General features: G+C 41.3%; 1 protein-coding gene across 2 annotated transcripts in view; it reads left to right on the forward strand.

Annotated features, from left to right (window-relative positions):
- The window catches only part of LOC119859961 (AGBL carboxypeptidase 4), a 1,439,111-nt gene that overhangs the window by 78,073 nt on the left and 1,338,338 nt on the right, over positions 1-22,700 (forward strand). For both annotated transcript variants that reach the window (XM_038412901.2, XM_043520131.1), the window contains exon 3: positions 7,260-7,384. In XM_038412901.2, coding sequence (XP_038268829.1) covers positions 7,260-7,384 — 125 coding nt within the window. The remainder of the gene's footprint in view (positions 1-7,259; positions 7,385-22,700) is intronic.

Raw genomic sequence — 22,700 nt, forward strand, 5'->3', positions numbered from 1 at the left:
CTAACACGGCTGCTACTCTGAAACCTGTCATTAGGTGTAAAAGGAGGCATTTGACCTTTTGTTGGTAATCTGTGACAGGTGCAGGCTATTTTCTTCCAAGTGGTGTTAATTTTCATGCCTAAATCTACCCCCTGAAACCTGCATTCTGTATAGCCACCACAGGGGAACTGGTGGTGACCGTGAGTACTGTAATGGACAGCTGAGAGGGATAATCACTGATATTTCAGCACATTCATGCATGCAACTCATACATTTTTAGTGCACTCCTGTCTTCACTGCTTATTAGGAGGGCTGAAGTTAGTTATTCATTGCTGGACAAAAAAGTGTCTGAGCAAGTTCATGTGCAGGGAACAGCACATTGTTACAAATTAGTTTCCTTTACCATTTCTGGCAAACTCATTACAAAGTAATCGTGGCCTGGACTGAAGTGCACTTCCTCTGGGACCAATAACTGTAAATAAACAGGGCTGCAAGCTGGCTGATAAGTTGTTGTTCTGAAGATAACAGTCCTTTTTAGCAGAGTGTTTGACCTTTTTCTTTATATTGCTTCAGGCTTGTCTAAGACCCTCAAGGTCTATTTTTCATCTTAAAATTCTCTGTAGGAAAACACAATGTGTGGCTTAAGAAGATTTTAGGATTGCTTAACATATCTATATTTTCTTTTCTTGCATTTTTATGATAATTGTTGGCACACAGCAACTCTAGCTAGCATTTTCTTAAATAGGTTTTCTTTCTTCCTGTAATGTATACTTCTTATTGATGTAGGAAGCAATATTCAATATTTTATGAAGAGTAAATGTATGTTGCATAATAAATAAAATAGTAATATTGGTTTTCTTTTAAGCCTATTATAAATGTAGTGAACTTTTCCAGAAACTTTAAATGTACTTTTGGTCCATTTAGAATAACTCATATTTTGAGTATATTGCCCGTTGTTGCTCTTGTGTAAGAGAGATAAGATAGTATGATTAGCAATTTAAGATTGAATGATCAAGGGAAAGTCTACATATTCTGTTTTCCGTTTGCTGTAAAATATTGCATAGAACTATATATGGGAACTGAGAATGTCTTAAAAACAACCTCCAAGGCAAAAAAAAGTGAGTTTATCTTTACAGACATTTGGGAGTCTGATTTGTTCACATCATCCTAGAAGATTAGAGAGATCTGTTATAGTACTTCTCAAAAGTAAGATCATAACAAAACAAAAATCAAGTTATTTAAGAGTGCATAGGAGAAATAATTCATATTGTTTCATAAAATTCCGGTTTCCTTTAAGGAATTATTTCTATCACTTTTAATGTGTGTTCAGAAAGCCACTTCACATCCAGCACTGCACCTGTGCCATTTAAAAAAAAACCCAAAAAACACTGTGTAGGAAACTGCATTGTAGGAAAGTTGAATACCAACATGCTTGAGTTTAAACATGTACCAGTCCTGTTACTCATTGTGGTTTTTCTTTTAAATTCTAGAGATCAGTTCTTTATCTTACATGTACTTTAAATAAAATGTACATCATTGACACCCTCTATGTTCTGCAGGGCTAGCTCATTAAAGTTACAATGACTGTGGAACTATATTGTGATATTTTTAAAATCTTACATAGTTGCTTAGGGCTAGACGCTGCACTCATGGAAGTCAGTGGTGGTGCTCCCATTGATTCCAATGGAGGCAGGTGGAAGCCCTTAGTGCAGTACAGTACTTGTCAATATCATTGCAAAGTATGACTCTCTCCTTAGAATTTTATGTGAATTGGGAGTGGTCTCAAATGCCTGATTTTTAAAAAAAATAAAATCAAAGAAAATTATCTAAGCAAAATTGTTATAAGCCGAAGGCAGAAATTAGCAGAGAGTAGAAATGTACACAGAAATCAAATATGGAGATAGTTAAAGTCCCTGAATAGTTGTAGTTAGCTATTTGACTGCAGTTTGTGTATGAAATAATGGTGGCAGGACACAGAACTGATACTCTCCACCTTTCTCTTGAATTGACTATCATTAAAGCATAAAAAGTAGCTAATCTATCTAGTTTATTGTAAAAAAAGAAAAAGGTAAGGTGTGTATTATCTCAATGCACAAGGATTTATGTGACACAAGAACAAATTTGAATATGTAGCTGCTTTTTTAAATCACTAATTAGATAAACTATTTCTTTCTCCATGTTACACTTTTAAGTGCTTCCTCCAAGGACCAAATTAAGGGAAAGCCACCCACTTTCCCTATATATTCAAAAAGTAACATGAATATAAATTCAAAAAGCTTCTTTTTAGTATAGTAGATGCTTATTTTGAATGAAGAATAATCCTATTTGTTCTTGACCATATGATGGATATGTAGCATCGTATCTTCATCATGTAATCAATGTTTAATTGTTGCTTAATACTTCCAATACCTTTCAGTATAAATCACTGCTTTTTGTGGGTATTGGGGCATATATTCCTGTATTTTGAGATAAAAAATGTAATCCCTTGACTTCAGCAATATGAAGGCAGCACTGTAACATTCTTAACTTTTACTATGAGTTTGGTGTAGTAGTTGCTCAAGTCCTTTCTCTTTGATGACAAGAAGCATTTTTAGTGACATTCACTGAACACTAGAAACTCTCTCATAATGTGTGGAAGTATTTTTTTATGCTTGTGCAATTCTAACCCTTTTTTATTTTTAACAAAAACTTCCACTGTCATGTGGGTTGAAATCAAGATGATACAGTGTAAGCAAAGGATACAGTGGCTACAAGCGTCAGCCTTCTGCGTGTGGGAAACATGTTGAGTAGGTTAATAAAAGTATATGGTGTTGAGTACTGCCTTATTTAATATCTGGAAGAAATAGCATGTTAATGAAATGTACAAATACTGAACTGGAAGGAGTTGCAGATACCTGTGAGAACTAATAGAGAAATAATACAAAGGAACCTATGCTAGAGAAAAAAATGAAATGAAAACTTCTGTGGGAAAATAATCTTCCACACAAATATTCAGTGAGATTGAGAAACTTGGAAAGCAGTAATCTTGGAAGAGACCTCAGGATAGAGTAAACAAGTGATTAAATTGCTAAGGTTTCAGAGTAGCAGCCGTGTTAGTCTGTATCCGCAAAAAGAAAAGGAGTACTTGTGGCACCTTAGAGACTAACAAATTTATTTGAGCATAAGCTTTCATGAGCTACAGTTCACTTCATCAGATGAAGTGAACTGTAGGCATGCATCCGATGAAGTGAACTGTAGCTCACGAAAGCTTATGCTCAAATAAATTTGTTAGTCTCTAAGGTGCCACAAGTACTCCTTTTCTAAATTGCTAAGAGATCTGTGGTAGCTAGCTATGATGCTGATGAGTGCATTAGTTACTCCTGAGGGCATTCTGTACCAAAAAAAAAAAAATAAAATTCTGCTCAAAATATTTTAAAATTCTGCACATTTTATTTGACAAATAAATGTGGAAGGTCCAGCATAGCATTGTGGAGCACAGGCCACTGGCTTCACAGAGATGGGAGATCACTGTGCAGCTGTCCTCCCTCCCCCCAGGACACAGACTCAGTGATGAGACTACATCCAACCCTGATACAGCACAAGAACTGGGCCTGCCCCAGAAACACCCCAGGGCCCTGCCCCTCCATGTCAGGTGCATCAGGTGTGGGATGGGCAGACAGGCGCAGCAAGGCAGGATCTGAGGGTTCTTAGTGCTGGGGGGCTCTGATGCACAGGGGTTGGGCAGATGTGGGAGCAGCTCTCTGTACAGGGACCCGTTCCCTGTAGCTGACGAGTGATGGGTGCAGGAAGCGAGGGGGGAGGGGGAGAAGGGAAGTTTTCAGAGCTTCCTGCAGCCATGGGAGAAATCTGGTGATGGGTCTGGCCCAGCTACGGATGCCATGCAGGGGAAGAGGAAGTACCATCCTCCCCAACCCAGATGGAACTAGCAACTGAGTCTGGTGCAGGATAGGAGCCACCATCTGGGTCTTTCCCGGTCCTGACTCCTGCCCCACAGTGATTTATGTCTCTGCCAGCTGCCCTGGGCACCAGAAACATACTGCTGGGGAGGGTCGCATGACTGCTCTTGTGGCTTCCCTTTGCTTCCCCATCAGAAAGTCATTTTTCCGCAGGGAAGCAAAGAAATCTGCAGGGGACATAAATTCTGTGCCTATGTCCATACACATGCACAGTGGTGTAAAATTCCCCCAGGAGTATAAATTAGTAATGTCTAGGTAGATAGATTGCTCTAGTTCAGGGGTTCTTGAGCTTTTTCTTTCTGAGGTCCCCCAACATGCTATGAAAACTCCACACCCCACAACTACTGTTTTTCTGCATAGAAGAGCCAGGGCCAGCATTAAGGGATAGCAAGCAGGGCAGTTGCCCAGGGGCCCACGCCACAGGGGACCCTGCAAAGCTAAGTTGCTCAGGCTTTGGCTTCAGCCCCAGGTGGTGAGGCTTGGCTCACAGGGCTTCAGTCCCATGCAGTGACACTTCAGCTTTCTTCCATTAGCCCCAACAAATCTAATGCCAGCCCTGCGTGGCGGACCCCCTGAAAATTGCTCGCAGCTCCCCAGGGGCCTCCAGACCCCTGGCTGAGAGCCACTGCTCTAGATTACATTGGTTTGTAATGGTCCCATCACACCCATTTTGCACTAGCAGGGATTTCCTTAACACTAGGGATCTTTACAGTATCTCTGCTCTGACTATTGCATGGAAACATATGGGCTGAGGGTCTGGCACTTTGAGTTCAGACTAATTAGCAATCTAATGTTGAAATGGAAACTGAAATATGCAATAGGTCAGAAATCAAGGTATCATTTGAATATTTTGATTTATATAGAATATTTGTTCTCTCAGTAATCTCTTGTGTTCCTAATCTACATCATACAGTACAATTCATTTTTATGATCTTTGGATTTCTGCTACAGAATTCACTAGCTGCTGTACCTTTTGTTTTTTAAAATCAATGCAGCAGAAATTCTCTTCTCCAATCCATGCTGCAGATCATTCATTCCAAACCATCACCATTGATACTACTGGGAGTTACATACATGAAACAAATGCAGATTATTCTCACCATTTCTATAGTGACAAATATGCATTGTGACTTAAGGCAAATGAAAGGACTTTGCCTTCTTGTATTGAAGAATTTACAATATAGGGCCATAATTTTGCAGCCCTAACAGTCAGTAGTGGCTTACTCCATGAATAGTTCCAGTGACATTACTACTCAACATGAGTAATAGTGGCAGAATCAGGGCCTAGGGAAGACAGCATACAGACAAGGGCTGGGGAAGGGAGTTAACCAAAAGTTACATTGATTACATTTGTATTTGTCAGATCTCATAGTTGAATATTTTCCAAACTCTTTATATTTAGGATGTATCATTTAGGCTAATCTCTAAAATGAGATTCAGCTAAGATAATATTGGTGTGAAAATTCTGGATTGGGCAAGGCAGGAAAGGGAGAAAGTTTCCAGATACGGAAAATAAAAAGTGTTCATTGTGCAATTGAAGTCAGCAACAACTCAAGATTATGCAGAAGGGTCTATAAATTATGGCAAATTGCCAGCACTACTTTGATGGGTCTTATGTTTTCTCTTCTTGGGGAGGTTCAGGGCACCATTTTTCACCCCTTAACTGGGGTATTAACTGCCCCATTAGTGTCCTAGAGGAGGGGAGTGGAGAGGGAGGGATCCAGGCCCACCCTCTACTCCAGGTCCCAGCCTAGGGGCTCTAGGGATAGCAGTAAACCGCTTGAACTAGCGGTTCCTTCCCCTGGGCTACTTCCCTCTCCTGCCCTTCAGCTTGTGGAACTTCCTGCCCTCCCTCTGCACAAACCAGATGTCCCTTTACCTAGGGTCTTGGTCATCTTAGCCCACCACAGCACTTCTCCAAACTCTCCTCTGCTCTAACACCAATCCACTCTGCTTCAACTCCTTCCCTTGTCTGATTGAAGCAGGGGGATTTTATCAGGTGACTGGCTTCAGGTGCTTTAATTGGCTTCAGGTGCTTTAATTAATCTGTAGCAAACTTTCTTCCCTCTACAGGGAATAAGGCTCCCTTCTAACAGTCTCCTGCTGCCCTCTGGCCATGCTGTATCTCATAGTACATCGATGAAATACACAGCTGAAATAGCTGTTGGTTTCCAAAATACAAATTATCCCCTCCCCCAAAAACAAACTGTAAGCCAAATTTTAATACCATTACTAATGTTAAGCACACTTTACTCCACAAGTCATCCCACTGCCTTAAATGGGACTACCTGAAGAGGAAGTTTCTACTCTATGTGAATAAGGATTTGGTAATCTTGCTGCAAATATCTGAAACTATAGCTGAATTAATAAAATAATAGATCCAAACATGTAATAATACTTTCATAATTAACATTTTACATTAGCTTTGAGAGCAAAGGTGTGGGGTTATTTTATTAAATACAAAATTTGATTAGATGAGTGTGAGCAGGAAAAATGTAATACCTTTCATTTTGTAGGGTATAAATTAGGTAGACAGACAAGTCATCTGTCTTTGAAACTCACTGCATCACTTCAAAGGAAAAAAGCCAGTTTAACCATTTAAAAGCACTTTTCCAAGTTTCTCCAGCACTGAACTCCACTCCTTTTTCCACTATAGCCTGATTTGTTGCTTGCTTTCATTTTGTACTGAAAAGTGCCAGAGGGAGCAAAGTAGTTTCTGACTGTATTTTTCAATATTATGTCACAAAACTAACCAGGAGGGGCCCAAGCTAAACCGCATAGCCTCATGTTTTAGGAGAGAGGATCTTGAGCATCTGTAGGAAAACAGGGAAGTCCTGAAAATCAGCCATAGGGGGAGCAATAGAATTTTTGGCACTGTTTTTAAGTAGGTATTCCTAAACATAACCAGCACAGGGAAGAAAGAAATCCCTATAAGCAGGGGGTGGGAGTGGCAAAGAGATCATATGAGAAAAGGGGGGATTTTGAGTAGCAGAAAGGATAATGGGACAATATTCACAGAATCAAAGGTCAGAGAGGACAAAAAGTAATTAGAAGTGAATTATAAAAGTCCTTATTGGTGTTTTTTTCCTGTATTGACTTATTTAAATGTGGTTGGCCTATTTGTGTATTTTTCTTCATGAGTTTAATAAAGACATTTACTTGAAAAAAGTTCTGAACTGTGTTATAGTGCTAATTAAGCTTATAATCATGTGACTGGTTTTAGCTAGTCATAGTCACGCATTTCAAAATTCCATTCTATGTAGTTGTTGGGCTAGGGATAATCAGCCATTTGTTAAACTGCTGCATTTCATAATCCTCTGGTAGGTAACCTGGGACGTGTGGATCACATCACAGAGTTTGAGTATGACCTGTTCATTAGGCCGGATACCTGTAATCCACGCTTTCGAGTCTGGTTCAACTTCACTGTTGAAAATGTGAAAGAGTCACAGGTAAGTTCAAATTAAATAGTATGATTCGTTCACAATAACTTTATTGGAGAATAAAAGGTATTTTCTTATTTAAAATTAAACCAAAAAATAAATCCTTCCAGGGTAGTTAGTGACTATACGCTATGAAATATATGGAGTATTTGTGGCACCTTAGAGACCAATAAATGTATTTGAGCATAAACTTTCATGAGCTACAGCTCACTTCATTGGATACTTTCAGTGGAAAATACAGTGGGGAGATTTATATACACAGAGAACATGAAACAATGGGTGTTACCATGCACACTGTCATGAGAGTGATCAGGTAAGGTGAGCTATTACCAGCAGGAGAGGGGGGGGAAAAACCTTTTGTAGTGATAATCAAGGTGGGCCATTTCCAGCTGTTGACAAGAATGTCTGAGGAACAGGGGGTGGGGAAGGGGGGGGAAATAATTATACTTTGTGTAATGACCCATCCACTCCCAGTCTTTATTCAAGCCTAAGTTAATTGTATCCAGATTAATTCCAATTCAGCAAATTAATTCCAATTCAGCTGTTTCTTGTTGGAGTCTGTTTTTGAAGTTTTTTTGTTGAAGAATTGCCACTTTTAAGGGATGTCTGTAAGCAAGGACTGGCCCGTCTCCCAAGATCTGTGAGAGTGATGGGTCGTCCTTCAGGATAGGTTGTAGATCCTTGATGCTGCATTGGAGAGGTTTTAATTGGGGGCTGAAGGTGATGGCTAGTGACATGAGGGGAGACAAAGACAAACACCTACAAGATCTCTATCAAGCGTTCTTACAACTACAATACCCACCTGCTGAAGTGAAGAAACAGATTGACAGAGCCAGAATAGTACCAAGAAGTTACCTTCTACAGGACAGGCCCAACAAAGAAAATAACAGAACGCCGCGAGCCATCAATCAATGGCCATCAATCCTTGCTTCCAGACAGCTCCACAACCTGAAGCAAATACTCATCAGCAACCACACGCCACACAACAGAACCACTAACCCAGGAACCTATCCTTGCAACAAAGCCCGTTGCCAAATGTGTCCACATATCTATTCAGGGGATATCATCATAAGGCCTAATCACATCAGCCACACTATCAGAGGCTCGTTCACCTGCATATATACCAATGTGATATATACCATCTTGTACCAGCAATGCCCCTCTGCCATGTTCATTGGTCAAACTGGACCGTCTCCACATAAAAGAATAAATGGACACAAATCAAACGTTAAGAATTAGAACGTTCAAAAACCAATCGGAGAACACTTCAGTCTCTTTGGTCACTTGATTACAGACCTAAAAGTGGCAATTCTTCAACAAAAAAACTTCAAAAACAGACCCCAATGAGAGACTGCTGAATTGGAATTTAATTTGCAAACTGGAAATTTTCTTTTTGTGGATACAGACTAACATGACTGCTACTCTGAAACCTAAGAAATATATGATTTTCTTTTGAATCCTGAATGGAGAAAAGGAGATGTCGCCATTTGCTTTTCAACTACTTAAGTTGGAGAAAGATACCAATACATTAGCCAGAGTATAAAAATTGCCACAGTACAGTAATAACTAGTATATGTTTGTGATTGTTTATGCAAACCCCAGAGTGGGCCTGCAGGGGTTAAAAGGCAATATTGGGCTCAGGTAGTGCCCCCCCCCCCCCCCGTCCCCGAGGCCTGCTCAGCCCACTCCAGCATGAGGAGCAGGTTAAAAAGAATTCAGGAGCCCGGGCAAGGAGTAGCGAACAGACTGTAAAAGAGAAGAATCCTTCTTCAGGAAGCCAGTCAGAAATTGGGCCTGAGAGGGGACAAGACAGTGAGTAAGGTCCATAAGCAGTGCCTTCTCCAACCATCACCCAGTTTGAGAAACAGCTTGTCTTAGACGGTCCTGCTCATTTTGACTTTGTTTGTGATGCTATTGACTATTTAGTTAGGCCCCACCAAATTCACTGTTCATTTTGGTCAATTTCACGTTTTAAGATGTTTACATTTGAAATTTCACTGTGTTGTAACCATGGGGGTCCTGATCGAAAATGGGATCATGTGGGGGGTGTCAAAAATTGTAAGGGGGTTGCAGGATGGTCACCCTTGCTTCTGCACTGCCTTCCTGCAGCTGGGAGAAGTTCCCAGATGGGGAAGTGGGTCTGATCTGCCCTGTGCTGCTGGGAGTATCCCAGCCAGGGGCTCCTAGCTGCTAGTCCCGGCCGGGTTGTGGGGAGGGACAGGACTTCATCTTCCCCTGCATGGGTACTCTTGGAGCAGGGGGAGTTCAGACCCACCTCTGGGTACCTCCCTGACTTCAGGGACACTCTCACTTCTGCAGTGCGGTTGCAGAACTTCCTACGGCCAGGGGAAGTACCCAGAGGTGGGTCTGATCTCCCCACAAGAGCAGCTGTGCAGGGGAAGAGGAAGTCCTGTCCCTTCCCAGCCTGGCCAGGGCTATCAGCTGGAGCCCAGTGCATAGTAGGAGCCCCCAGCTGGGGCACCCCCAGCCCTGCCTCTCTCCCTCCCCTCCAATAGCTAGATTTCATGGGGGAGGGCTGATGTCAGAGTCTATGACACATTTTTTATGGCTGTGAATTTGGTAGGGCCCTAACTATAGGGGCCATACCCACAAACTGAAGGAGCACATATGTAGGAAGTAGCCCAGGATGGCAAATTTAGGCCCAGTGGAGAGGAGGGCCTGGGTTCCCCTACCATGCCTCACTTAAGGGCAAAGGCCCAGACACAGTGAGAGGCCCAAACACTGTTGGCTTGGGGACAGGAGCCAGCCATTGTTTCTGACCCCTCTGACAGCAAGACAAGAGGTTGGAGGTCAGGTGCACTAACCACTAGGCCACCTGGCCCTCCAAACACCTATCACAATATTATTTTGTTAACATAAATACAAAGCAAACAATGCTTGCATAGTACTTGAAAAAGAATCCAAAACAGAATGAACATAATTATAACCATTCAACTACTGGGACTCAAGCCAGCAGTCAGCACAGTTGGGACAGCAAGGTAGAGTTACAAATAGATATTGTTTTAGCATCTTTTAGAAAGTGGAAAGTATTATGTGGGAATGAGCCACAGAGAAAAATGAGCTGGTCTCTAAGTATGAAATAAGTTAGATGTTAGAAAGATAGAAATGTTCTTTTTCATTAAAAGTGTTAGTACAAAAAACTAACTTCTTAATCTTCACTTTATCAGTTGTGTTAAATTAAAAAAAATATACCAACTTTCATATTGACAAATCTGCAAAGCTTTCATTCCACTTGTCATGTGCCATTCTTTGTGTTTTATCCTGACATTCTGTCTCAAGGAATTTATCATAATCAGTGTAATTTTCAGTTAATGGAAAGTAGTTTATTTAGTCAGAGAAGGAAAACATTTGCACAAGCTTGATATTTGTATTCTTACTGGGATAATATCTTTATATCCACCACTATCCCATCCTTGTTACAACTAGAAATCATGAAATTGTTTATCTGACTTCCTGGAGCCTCATACTTTATCAGCCCTTTCTCCCTGCTGTGCCTTAGTCAACTATGATCAAATTATATAGTCATGAGATGAATGGGAATCTGTCTCAAGGAGGCAGAGAGATCTGGTGGAAAGATACAATATATATATCTAGAGCTTACAGGATATTTGTTTTCACAGTTGTCTACATGAAAGAGAATGGTTTCACTATTAAGTTTGACTTGTGAGGTCTGTTTTTATAATGTGTCTTCCTATAATCTTTGTTTCATCTTTCCAATTTCCGTTAAAATGAGACCTGCATGAATGTAATCTAGTCTGGAACCTTATTTAGGGCTTCGTACTAGGGGACATAAACAGTATTAGTTTTTGAAGCCCAGCTATATTAAATGAATGTTTAAAAATTGGTACATCAAACATGCTGTATAACCTGGTTTTGGGCTTTTTGATTATTTTCTTTTGTTTTATTAAAGAACATATGGTTCAGTGTATCATAGAACACACAACCTACTTTTTTAAACAATATATTTGTAAAAATCTATGGAAAGTAAGCATCCCAATACTTCTGTCTAAAAGTAATTCTCAGTTTAGTACTAGCATTAAATATTATTATATGACATTACATTTATTACTGATTCAGTGGAAAGAAGGTGTGAGAGGAAAGGAAATCTAGATATTTAAATAATGTTGATCAGGTTTCAGCCAGTTAGGGAGGAAATCTGATGGAGTGTCTGGACCATTTAAGGTTAGTCTTCTTTATTTTAAGGTTCTTTAAATCCTTGATTTGAATCACTTAGTTTACTTGGACTTGAAAGTCTGTTCACTAGACATTATTTTTTCTGGCTCTTTGTTTGCTTGTTATTAGAACCTCTTCAGACTTGTCTGATATCATGTCCTATGTAAAGTCCCTGTTCACAAAGAAATGAATTGCATCATGAGAAAACAAGACACAATCTTTCATTATCTGACTATTTCTCACAATTCATCAATCCTGTTTTTCTCCTGTTGCACCAAACTACTGCTCATTGACACATAACAGGGACAAGTGATTTAAAAAGGTAAAACAATCTGAAAGAGAGTTAAAGTAATAAGATACCATGGTAGAAAGACAACAGCCATACAAGCATTAGGAACCTATATACTTTTTTGTTTTGTTTCTTCTGCTCTAGCATCAGACAATAATTTAGTTTTAACAGTATGCTGCTTTTCCCCCTACATTTGTAATACTGAGGATGGTGAATGGAATCATAGAAGTAAGAGATGGAAAAGAGAGATCTATTAGGTTATCAGTCCATCTCACTGTCAATGTAGGATTGTTCCCTGGAGTACATTTTTTATTTTTTTTGTACATCCTATTTAAAATATCTCAAGTGATGGGGATTCTACCATTAATGTCTAGAGACATTCCATAGCTTCTGATCTCTCCAACAAGAGGTGTCCCCTGTTATTCAGCCTAAATACATCTTTGCTTAACTTAATCCCATAATTCTTAGCAAAACTTCTATATAATAATTCCTCTTTATCCTTGGTGTTTACATTCAGATTTCTGTAGACTGTTAATACATTCCTCATTACTTGTGTCTCAACCTACCAATACATGTTTAGTTATTTTAGGCCCCTATTTAGTAAAACACTTGTGTATTTGTTTAAGTATTTTTCTGGTTTGGAGCCTTGGTTTTTCATCATAAGTGAGTCCTTCCAGCTCTCTGGATTTTTTATCCCTCTTCTTTGGACTTCCTCAGTATGTCTCTGGTAATGTGGAGCCCAGAGCTGAATGCAGTATTCCAAGTATGATGATATTTCCACTATCTAGAGAAAGGACTGTAGACTGCCTGTTCCTTGATGCCTCAGAATATACAGCCCAAAATTGCAATGGTTGCCTTTTCCTGCTACATCACTATGGAAACATGTTAGTCTCTAAGGTGCCACAAGTACTCCTTTTCTTTTTGCGAATACAGACTAACACGGCTGCTACTCTGAAACCTATCACCCATAGGTCTCTTTCAAAACTGTTGCTTCTTTCCTCCCATTATATATATGTTGTGTGATGGCCATGTGACAGGGCTGATTCCTCCGAGCCCTGGGAAAGAAAATTGAACACAGATCTCTTTCCTGGCAGTCAGAGCACTAGCCCTAATTATTCTTGGTATATTTTTATGATAAGTATATTTTATTGGCTTGTTAATATTTCTGAGATTTCAATATTTTGTTTTACTTGAAGGTTATGTAATAAGCTTTATTTTCTCCTCGCAACTTTGATATTGTACATTATTTGTTTTATGAAAAAAGAAAAGGAGTACTTGTGGCACCTTAGAGACTAACAAATTTATTAGAGCATAAGCTTTCGTGAGCTATAGCTCAATGCATCCGATGAAGTGAGCTGTAGCTCACGAAAGCTTATGCTCTAATAAATTTGTTAGTCTCTAAGGTGCCACAAGTACTCCTTTTCTTTTTGCGAATACAGACTAACACGGCTGCTACTCTGAAACCTATTTGTTTTATGTCATTATGTTGTTTTGTTGTCTTGATTTTATTCTTTTTTAACCAAGAATAATGAAAAAGAATAGTTAAAAGGTTATATTTATGTGAATAAAGAACTGGCATGTGCAAAGGCAGCAAACATCTATACGATCTAGAATTTGACCTTTTGGTCTTCAGTGTATGGTTTCAGACTCCTAGATCAGATAGTCCTCTATCAGTGGTAAGATCTGAGTAGTGAATTTCTTTACACGTTTGCTGAAGTGAATTCAATTAACACCAATATTGGAAAGTACAAAAAGAAACTGATATGTTATGCATAAGGATTATAATCATGCAATGATTACACTTACAATACAGTACACTGTGTGCACCAATGTTGGAAAGTTTTTCCCTCAATGGTAACCATTGGTTCAACTATGGGGGCCCTGGAGTTGTGCCCTCATGGTACAGTATATAGGGCTGCCCCGTCAGTTCCTTCTTGTTGCCTGTGATGGTTGCTGGAACATTGCTTATCTCAGTGCGTTTCACAAGGGTTGCTTCTCAGTAAAATAAATTGTAAATAGTTACAATTAGAATTAAGTTAGCATAGTTAAGTAGTGTTCCTCGCCTTGCAGGGCTAGCCTGCCATGACTATTGGGATATTCCTCTGTCCCAGGGGGTCAAACTGTGTACGGCATGCCACAAACTGATGCTGGTGAGTGACCCATATGATAGTTGCCTTAAAATTGAAGAGCTCTGTTCCCTGACCAGGAATCGAACCTGGGCTATGGCAGTGAAAGCACCGAATCCTAACCACTAGACCACCTGGGAGGTGATGCTGCTGTTTACAGTGTGTATGCCCCAGTGCTTGATTCTATCGAGGATATCAAGGAACAATTCTATACAGATCTTGACAGAGTCTTGACCAATGTTCCCAAGGAGGACAAGATCATTCTCCTCAGAGATTTTAACGCTAGAGTCGGGCAGGAGTCAGATCTCTCGAATGGTACTATTGGAAAAGAAGGAGTAGGAAAGGCCAAATCCAACATCATCCTCCACCTAAGCAAATGCGTAGAACATGGCCTGATCATCACAAACACCCTTTTTAGACATAGTGAGAAGTATAAGACCACCTGGAGACTCCCTTACTCCAGGCATTGGCACCTTCTTGACTATGTTATTGTTAGAGCTCGAGATTGGAAGGATGTCCACATCACGAGGGCCATGCATGGAACTGTTGACAGTTGGACAGACCATCACCTTGTTAGATTAATCATGAATTTCCAGATCGTCTCTAGGCAATGCAAGCAGGCAAAATCAGTACAAAAGAAATTCAACATCAAGTCCCTTTAAGATATAGTGACTTGGGAGAAACTTCAGCAGTGTCTTTAAGAGAAGTTTGATGTTATGCTTACAGCAGATGATGATAAAGAAAATTTCTGGAAGGGATTAAAGACTGCCATTCTCTCGGCATGTGCTGAGTCCATTGGCTATGTCACTCGCCATCACCAAGATTGGTTTGATAAGAACGATGCTGAGATTCAGGGCCTGCTTGACCAGAAAAGAAAAGCTGATCGCATGTGGCAAAATGTCATATCACACTAGCAGAAGAAAGAGTCATAGAAGCTGAAGTGCAAAAGAAAATCTGTGACATCAAAAATAAGTGGTGGCGAGAAAAGACCAAGAAGATTGAGATTTATGCTGATAAACATGACATGAGGAGTTTCTTTCAGGCAATAAGGGCCATTTATGGTCCATGCTCCCATGGACCCACACCACTCTGAGCCCAAGACGGTCAGCATATTTTAAGGACAGCGAAGCCATCAAAGCCAGATAGAAGGTGCATTTTGAGTTACTCCTGAACCGTGAGTCAACTGTCTCTGATGCCACTATCGAATCTATACCTCAATGACATGAAAGAGAATCTCTTGCTGACCCGCCTACCCTCAAAGAAGTAACACAACCCCTTATGCAACTAAAAACAACAAGGCAGCAGGGTCAGATGGCCTACCAGCTGAAGTCTACAAGTTTGGAGGTGAAGAACTGGTAGGGAAGCTCCACAAACCTTTTCTTCATATTTGGTGTAATGAGAAGATTCCAGAAGACTTGAGAAACACTAACGTTGTAACACTCTTTAAGAAAGGAGAGAAGTCGGAGTGTGGAAACTATCGAGGCATTGTGCCTGTATCCTCTAAAACTGATTACATCCCCTTGCTGAGGAAATATTGCCGGCATCTCAGTGCGGTTTTAGACTATCCCGTGGGACAACTGACATGATCTTTGTTGCCCACCAAATCCTTGAAAAGTCTCGTGAGCAAAATCGGGACCTGTACATGACTTTCATCAATGTGACAAAGGCCTTTGTCTCTCTCAATCGCGAAGCCTTGTGGAAGGTGCTGGCCAGATTGGCTGCCCTCTGAAATTTATTAAGATCCTAAGGCTTCTCTATGATCAGATGACTGCCACGGTTCTCTGTAATGGCCTTGAGACGGAATCTTTTGTCATCAAAACTGGGGTTAAGCAAGGATGCGTTATTGCCCCAATCCTATTTTCAATCTATTTAGCAGTCATTTTCGTCCTTGTTAAAGATCACCTCGCCAACGGAGTTGACATTCAATGTAGAATGGATGGGTGTCTTTTTAATCTTCAACCTCTCTGCTTGAAGTCTAAAGTCTTTAGGGGTCCATTACTGATCTTCAGTATGCTGATGCTTGTGTCATCCTTGTGCACCCTGAGAATGATCTTTAGTCCATACTGGATTTTCTTGCACAAGCTTACCAAAGCCTAGGATTGTCACTCAATATTGAGAAAACTAAAGTGCTCTATCAACCTGCTTCAGGCCTTGCACGTGACACACCACAAATCACCATTGAGGGTCAGAAGATTGCCCAGAACCTTAGCATACAAACAGAAGATATCTCTGAATCCTCCCATGCCCTAGTGGACATATTAGTGGCCTCAAGGCCATCGCAGGTGGCCTTGCCCTTGAATGATGCCATGCTAGAGCCAATGAAAGCACTCTGGCAGACTCCTGCATCCCTCTAGCCCACTGCTAAGCGGATGGAGAGGACATACTTTGTTCCCCCCATGCGGTATGAGTTGTCGTATACTCACCTCCCACCGGGCTCGTTGATTGTTTTGGTAGCAAATGAGAGGGAGAGACAGGGGCAACAAGGGCCATCCCATAAGGCCAAGAATGCAAAAATGCTCTATCTATTCGGCAGAAAGGTATACTCAATAGGCAGCCTCCAGCTAATAATTGCCAACCACGAGGCCCTTCTGAGCTGTTACGATTTTAACTCCTGGTCAGCCATGGCAAAGTTTAGGAAACTCTTGCCTTCGGAATCCAGGGGTGAATTCTTAGTCCTAGTGGAAGAAGGCTAGGCAATCGCTAAGGAGTCCCTCCAGGCAGCTTTGGACATGGCTGACTCAGTGGCCCCTTCTGTAGCCTCTGCAGTAGTCATGAGGCAGAGTTCGTGGCTTCAGTCTTTGGGACTGCCCTTCAAGGTCCAGAAGACAATCCAGAACCTGCCATTTGAAGGCAAATTGCTCTTCTTAAAGCAAACTGATTCAAAACTCCATAGCTTGAAAGACTCTAGGGCTACTTTGGAGTTCTTGGTTCTGCATATGCCAGCCCCTGTGAGAAAGCATTTCAAGTCTCAACCAATGGCTTGTTTCTATCATCTGCAGCAATACCAGCAATGTCAGGATTATAGCTGGAGGAGGAACGGAGGCTAGAGGAGGAGGCTTCCATCCGAATCCTCAACTGCCCAGGAGTCTGCCACCTCAAAACACTTGGCAAGGTCTAAACAGGCCTTTTGAGGGTGTGCCCAAAGACGGGGTACCAGGAGAGTATCTGGATCCTATCTCCCCTATGTTTGTAGACTGCTTGTCAAACTTCTACTGGGCATGGACCTGCATTACCATGGATTGATGAGGATTGCACATGATGGAAGTGGGATACACCCTTCAGTTCAGTTGTTCCCCTCCTTTCCACCCTCCCTCCATGTCCCTCTTCAGGGACCCTTCTCATGAGAGATTTCTAACCCAGGAGGTGCAGTTGCTTCTATGGGTGGGAGCAGTGGAAGAGGTTCCAACAAAGCTAAGGGGTTGGAGGTTCTACTCCCATTACTTTCTGATCCCAATGGCAACCTCAGACCAATCTTGGATCTGCGAAACCTCAAAAGATTCATGAAGAAACTGAAGTTCCACATGCTCAATCTGGTCTCGATTATCCCCTCTCTGGATCCTGGGAACTGATACACTGCCCTCAGTTTTAAGGACCTGTATTTCCATATTGCTATCTTTCAAGAATACAGAAGATACCTACAATTTGTGGTAGACCACAAACAACATCACTTCATAATACTACCTTCTGGTCTGTCAGCCGCCCCATGGGTGTTCACGAAGTGCATGGCAGCCTTCCTGAGAAAGCAAGGAGTGCAGGTATACCCCTACCTGGATGACTAGCTGATCAAAGGTTCATCCAGAGACCAGCTGGAGCCAAATGTAAAACAAATACAGTCAACTTTCCAGGACCTGGGGCTGTTGATAAATATGCAAAAATCCACGCTTTCCCCAGTTCCATGGATGGCATGTGATTTCCTCTATTTGGGGAGGCTGGGCTCACCTGGACTGTAGCCCCACCCCCAAGGCCCATGCCTGCTTGGCCTCCTCCTCTCAAAGCCCCACCCATGTTCTGCCCTGGGACCCGCTCAGCCCCCTCCCCGAGGCCCCTCACCTGCCATTTGTGCCTCTTCGCCTCCTCCCCAAGGCCTCTGCCTGCTGCTTGTGTCTCTTTGCCCCCTCCCTCAGCCCCTTCACCATTCATGCCTCTACGCCCCCTCCTCCCAGGCCCACCCACCCGCCACTTGTGCCTCTTTGCCCCGTCTCCCAGACTCCCATTGGCCTTTCACCACTCGTGTGTGTCTCTTTGTCCCCTCCCAGGAGGCCCCCATTTGGGTGGGGTGAGGACAGGAAGAGGCAGAGTGAGGGTAGGGCCTCAGGGGGAAGATGACAAGTGGAAGCAGGGCCTCAGGGCAGAGCGCAGGCAGGGCCATGGCTGGGGTTCCCACCCTTTTGGCAGCAGTTTGGAGAGGCTTATCCTCCTCTGGCCTCTTATACTCACTGTCTATGCCCAGTTCAGTGAATAGAATTCATAGGGGCTGTCCTCGACTTGAACCCTGTCAGAACTTTTTTCCTGGAAAGCCGATACAGAGCTATATCAGTACTCATACAGAGCCTGAGGAATCACCCCATCACCACAGTGAGAAACTGCTTGAAACTTCTGGGGCACATGGCATCTTGTACCTGCGTCATGCAACACGCACGGCTACATCTAAGGCCCTTCCAATCCTGGCTAGCGTTGGTATACATACCAGGCTGACACCTTCTGGACAAGGTGGTCTCACTATCACCATTGGTGATTTCCACCCTCCTGTGGTGGCTGAACCTGGAGATGGTGTGTGCAGGTTTCCCCTTATCGAGTCCCACACCTTCAACGTCCCTGGTCACGGACGCTTCAGAGATGGGCTGGGGAGCCCACTTGGGTACCCTCAGGACTCAAGCTAAGTTCCCTCTAAATTGCGCGGCTGGGCAACCACCTGTTAAGCTATGAAGTGCCGCGCGCTTCAGGTGTCCTTCCACCCCCACTGCCTTTCTGCTCCTGCCCTCTGCCTGGGAGCTGCTCCTGAGAGCTTCCCGCTTGCTATGCAGAGCGGGGGTGGATGCTGATATCAGGGTGTCCCCTTGCCCCTGTACCCCATCTCTGCAGAGCAGGGGGCGGGATGCGACAGGACTCAGGAGTGAGATGGAGGGAGCTTGCTGGTGGCGGCTGCTGCTGCTACTGTGTCTGCTTTGAGTGCAGATCTACTTAAAAGGGCAACATACAGCATCAAATCATAGAGCTGAAAAGAAACAGTAGTGCTCAGGATTTTAGTGAGGCTCCACCATTTGGGCTGCATTTTGCCATCATCTGAAATTCCTTGCTTTAATTAAAACAGTCCCTGAGTTTCTATCTTTTTCCATTGTGCATACAGAATCATAATACTGTAAATTGATGTGTAAACACTAGAATGCCAGTAACCTTCATAGAACTGTCACTGGTGGAGAGAGAGGGCTGGGTTCTCTGTAGAATAAGAAAAAAAGGGCCTCTCTCAGTGAGGAATGCAATATGGGAGATGGATCCATGTTGCCCAGGATTGGGGTAATGGCCTGACTTCTCTTTCGGCACACAGCTCCATGTCCGAGCTGTCAGCCAGGACTCCACACTTTGGGTATACAGATACTTTTAAATTTTAATCCCCTGACTATAACTCAGAATGAGAGAAAGCTGCTTCTACTTCAAGGGGGTGCTGTATATACACACTTCTTCCTCAACATCATCCTCCTGTACCCATGTATACACACTGGGGCTTTGAGGAAAAGCACCATTAGCGTGAGAGTTAGCAATATTGATTACCTGAAGGATGCCCCAAGGCAGCTGCAGTCTATAGGGGAGTCGTGCCAGGCTTGAATGCACTTAAACGGACAACACTCTCTCTCTCTCACACACACACACACACACACACACACACACACACACACACACACACGCTTCTCTTTCTCTCACATACACACACACACTCTGTCTTTCATAGTCACCTCCCAACATGTACTTGTATTGTTGTTGTTACTTCTTGATACTTTGTGTAATGCACATATATTCTCTGTAATTTTATTCTTTCAAAGTGCTGGCATTTGAGTTTTTTGACTTGTCTATGCATTTCATAATTTTTATTTCTCTTACTCTTAAATATAATTCTTTGAGTCGTGAGTTCTAAAATGCCTAACCTATCCTGGCTAAAGTAATTATCCCTATGGTAACTTAAAATATATATATATATATATTGTATCTAGGTTTTTTGTTTCTACTGGTGGCGCACATCTGCACATCACCTCAATAATTTGGTGCACATAACAAAATTCATTCCACATATGGATGGAAAAAATTAGAGGGAACATTGGACTCAAAACACAAGAGCCAACCTGACAGATACCACTAAGGGAAAAACTTTCCAGTGCAGTACATGTGGGGCACGCACACCTACATTGGAATGGAGGGCATGAGCAACCCAACACATCTTGAAGAAGAACAGTTATAGAAAGGTTAGTAACTGTTTTTTACTATTTGGACTGGATTCTGTGGCCTGCCAAAGCAATGTTATGCTGTCCTTAAATCTTCCAGAGATTCCAGGCTGAGAACTTCCCATTGTGTGAATTCTCCACTGGCGCAGCTATTTCTCCTACACCAGCCGCCTTTCCACCTCCAAAGATAGGGTGACAAGGAAACACATCAAAAGTAGTTTGAGCTCAGTATGCTCAATCCTTCATTGTTGTCAGAGACCTGATGCCAATGGTGCCAACAGTGTAAATTAGAGTGAGACCCCGTTTGTTCTAATTTATACTGGAGCTAGTTAGCCCTGAATCAGAGAGCCATAAATGTCTCTCTGCGGCTACTATTGTCTCAGATGTGGTGGGGAGCTGGTGCCTTTGTATGTCAGTATGCATTTGATTGTATTTACTTTTTTATATTATCCTTCCCCATTCAAAGGAAGGGATTCTTCACGTTATTATTATTTCAAATCACTAGTATCAGAGTGCTTTATAAAATTAATATTCCTACTATAGCTTCATTTTAAAAGACGGCTAAGTGTGTGTGTGTGCGCAAGGGTGTGTGTATGAAAGGGCACATTTCATTAAACAAGCTTTGTAAATTGGATAGTGTATCCTTTTCTATTAAGGAGTTTAATTCTGAAAGTTTCACATTTGAACTCTATCTTTTTCATCCAACAGTATTTAATAACCAACTTGAAATATATTTTATATAGTGTATTCCATCAAACATACTGTTATATCAAAGTTTGGCTTAACTTATTCATTGCTGAATTATTTGCACATAACCTTATTAATCCTCCTGTGGCTAGCACAATCTTGCTTTACAAATCTGGCTGAAGCACAAGTGCATCATTTTAATGGTGCCTATTCATGGACATACCAGAACCTAGTCATTGCTGTACAGTGCAACTGCACTTGTCTCCCATGTGGCTCTCCTAAGACACAGAGAATGGGCCTGCAACTGCCCCTGTCTTTTCTGGGATATTTTATTTACCCCTTCAGTGGACTGATATTCATTAATATTTTTTTCACTAACTTTTGTTCTGATCTGTCATATTGACTTACATTGTTTTGTTAATAATGACAAATTTCTTGAAAAGCATATAACTACATTAATAGAGTAACATGTGGGTATGGAGACCTGTCTACATTGCCTAGCCACGCACTTCATTTGATGGATTAAAAGGCTAAAAAAATGGAATTTGGAGAGTTTATTAGAGATATTCACATAGACCTGGTAAACAATCACAACAAAACCAATAGCTTAGGCAGTTTCATCAACATATTTGAATATATTAAAAATAAGAACTTGATTACAGAGAGTGGCTTTAGGGAGTATAAATATCAGTCTGATAAACAATGTATAGTAACACAGCAGAATATCAATGGGATTCAGATTAAAGAGCTAGGTAAGTAGTACAAGAAAATTTAACAAACTCTATGCTGATAAAGAAATACAGCTTTAAATTTATATTACACTCATAAACTTGGCTCTAAAATAGTATTTTTGTTGACTTTTAGAAATGTTTTAGTATCTCTAGTGTATAGTATATAGTATACTATATAGCTTATTGTACAAAACAGCAAATTGTCTTACATTAACTAGTTACAGTAATTCATATCCATGATTGATTTTTTTCCCCAGTTTTTGTGTGCAGTTTTAAGCAGTAAACAATTAAAAAGGAACTTAATTGTGTATGAAGACTTTTTGATACAAACTTATAACTATTACTGTTACAAAATCAGTAATGTAAAACATAGATGTAGACATAAAAGAAGATCTTTATGCAAATTAATTTTGGAGAAATGGAAATGTAACATCAGGAGGGTGAGTTTCAAAGTGATCGGTAATGCTGGATTGATCTACTGCCAAAGGGAATTAAATATTGATATTTAAATTTCATGCAAAGTTTTATGGGTAGTTTAAGACTTTCCTTGGCAGGAAGAAAAATCACTAATGCTAAAAAGAAAATGCATCTTAAACATCAAAATTCTTTGATATCTGTTAAATTTGATTCTTGGAGTTCCTTTGTACTATATTAGGACTACTTGGTTATCATACTGTCAGAAGATAAAAACAGCTTAAAATTGAAGATTGGAAGAGTATCATTATACAAAGAACTCCTTAACTGATTCCTCCTTACTTTAGAATATTCACTAGTATTAGCCCCTCACTGAACAATCTGAGAAAACATATATTTTATGTAGTATATTTAGATGGAAAGCAAATGAAAACAAACTCACCCGCGTCT

This window comes from Dermochelys coriacea, chromosome 8, assembly GCF_009764565.3.
Source record: "Dermochelys coriacea isolate rDerCor1 chromosome 8, rDerCor1.pri.v4, whole genome shotgun sequence".
Classification (NCBI taxonomy): domain Eukaryota; kingdom Metazoa; phylum Chordata; order Testudines; family Dermochelyidae; genus Dermochelys; species Dermochelys coriacea.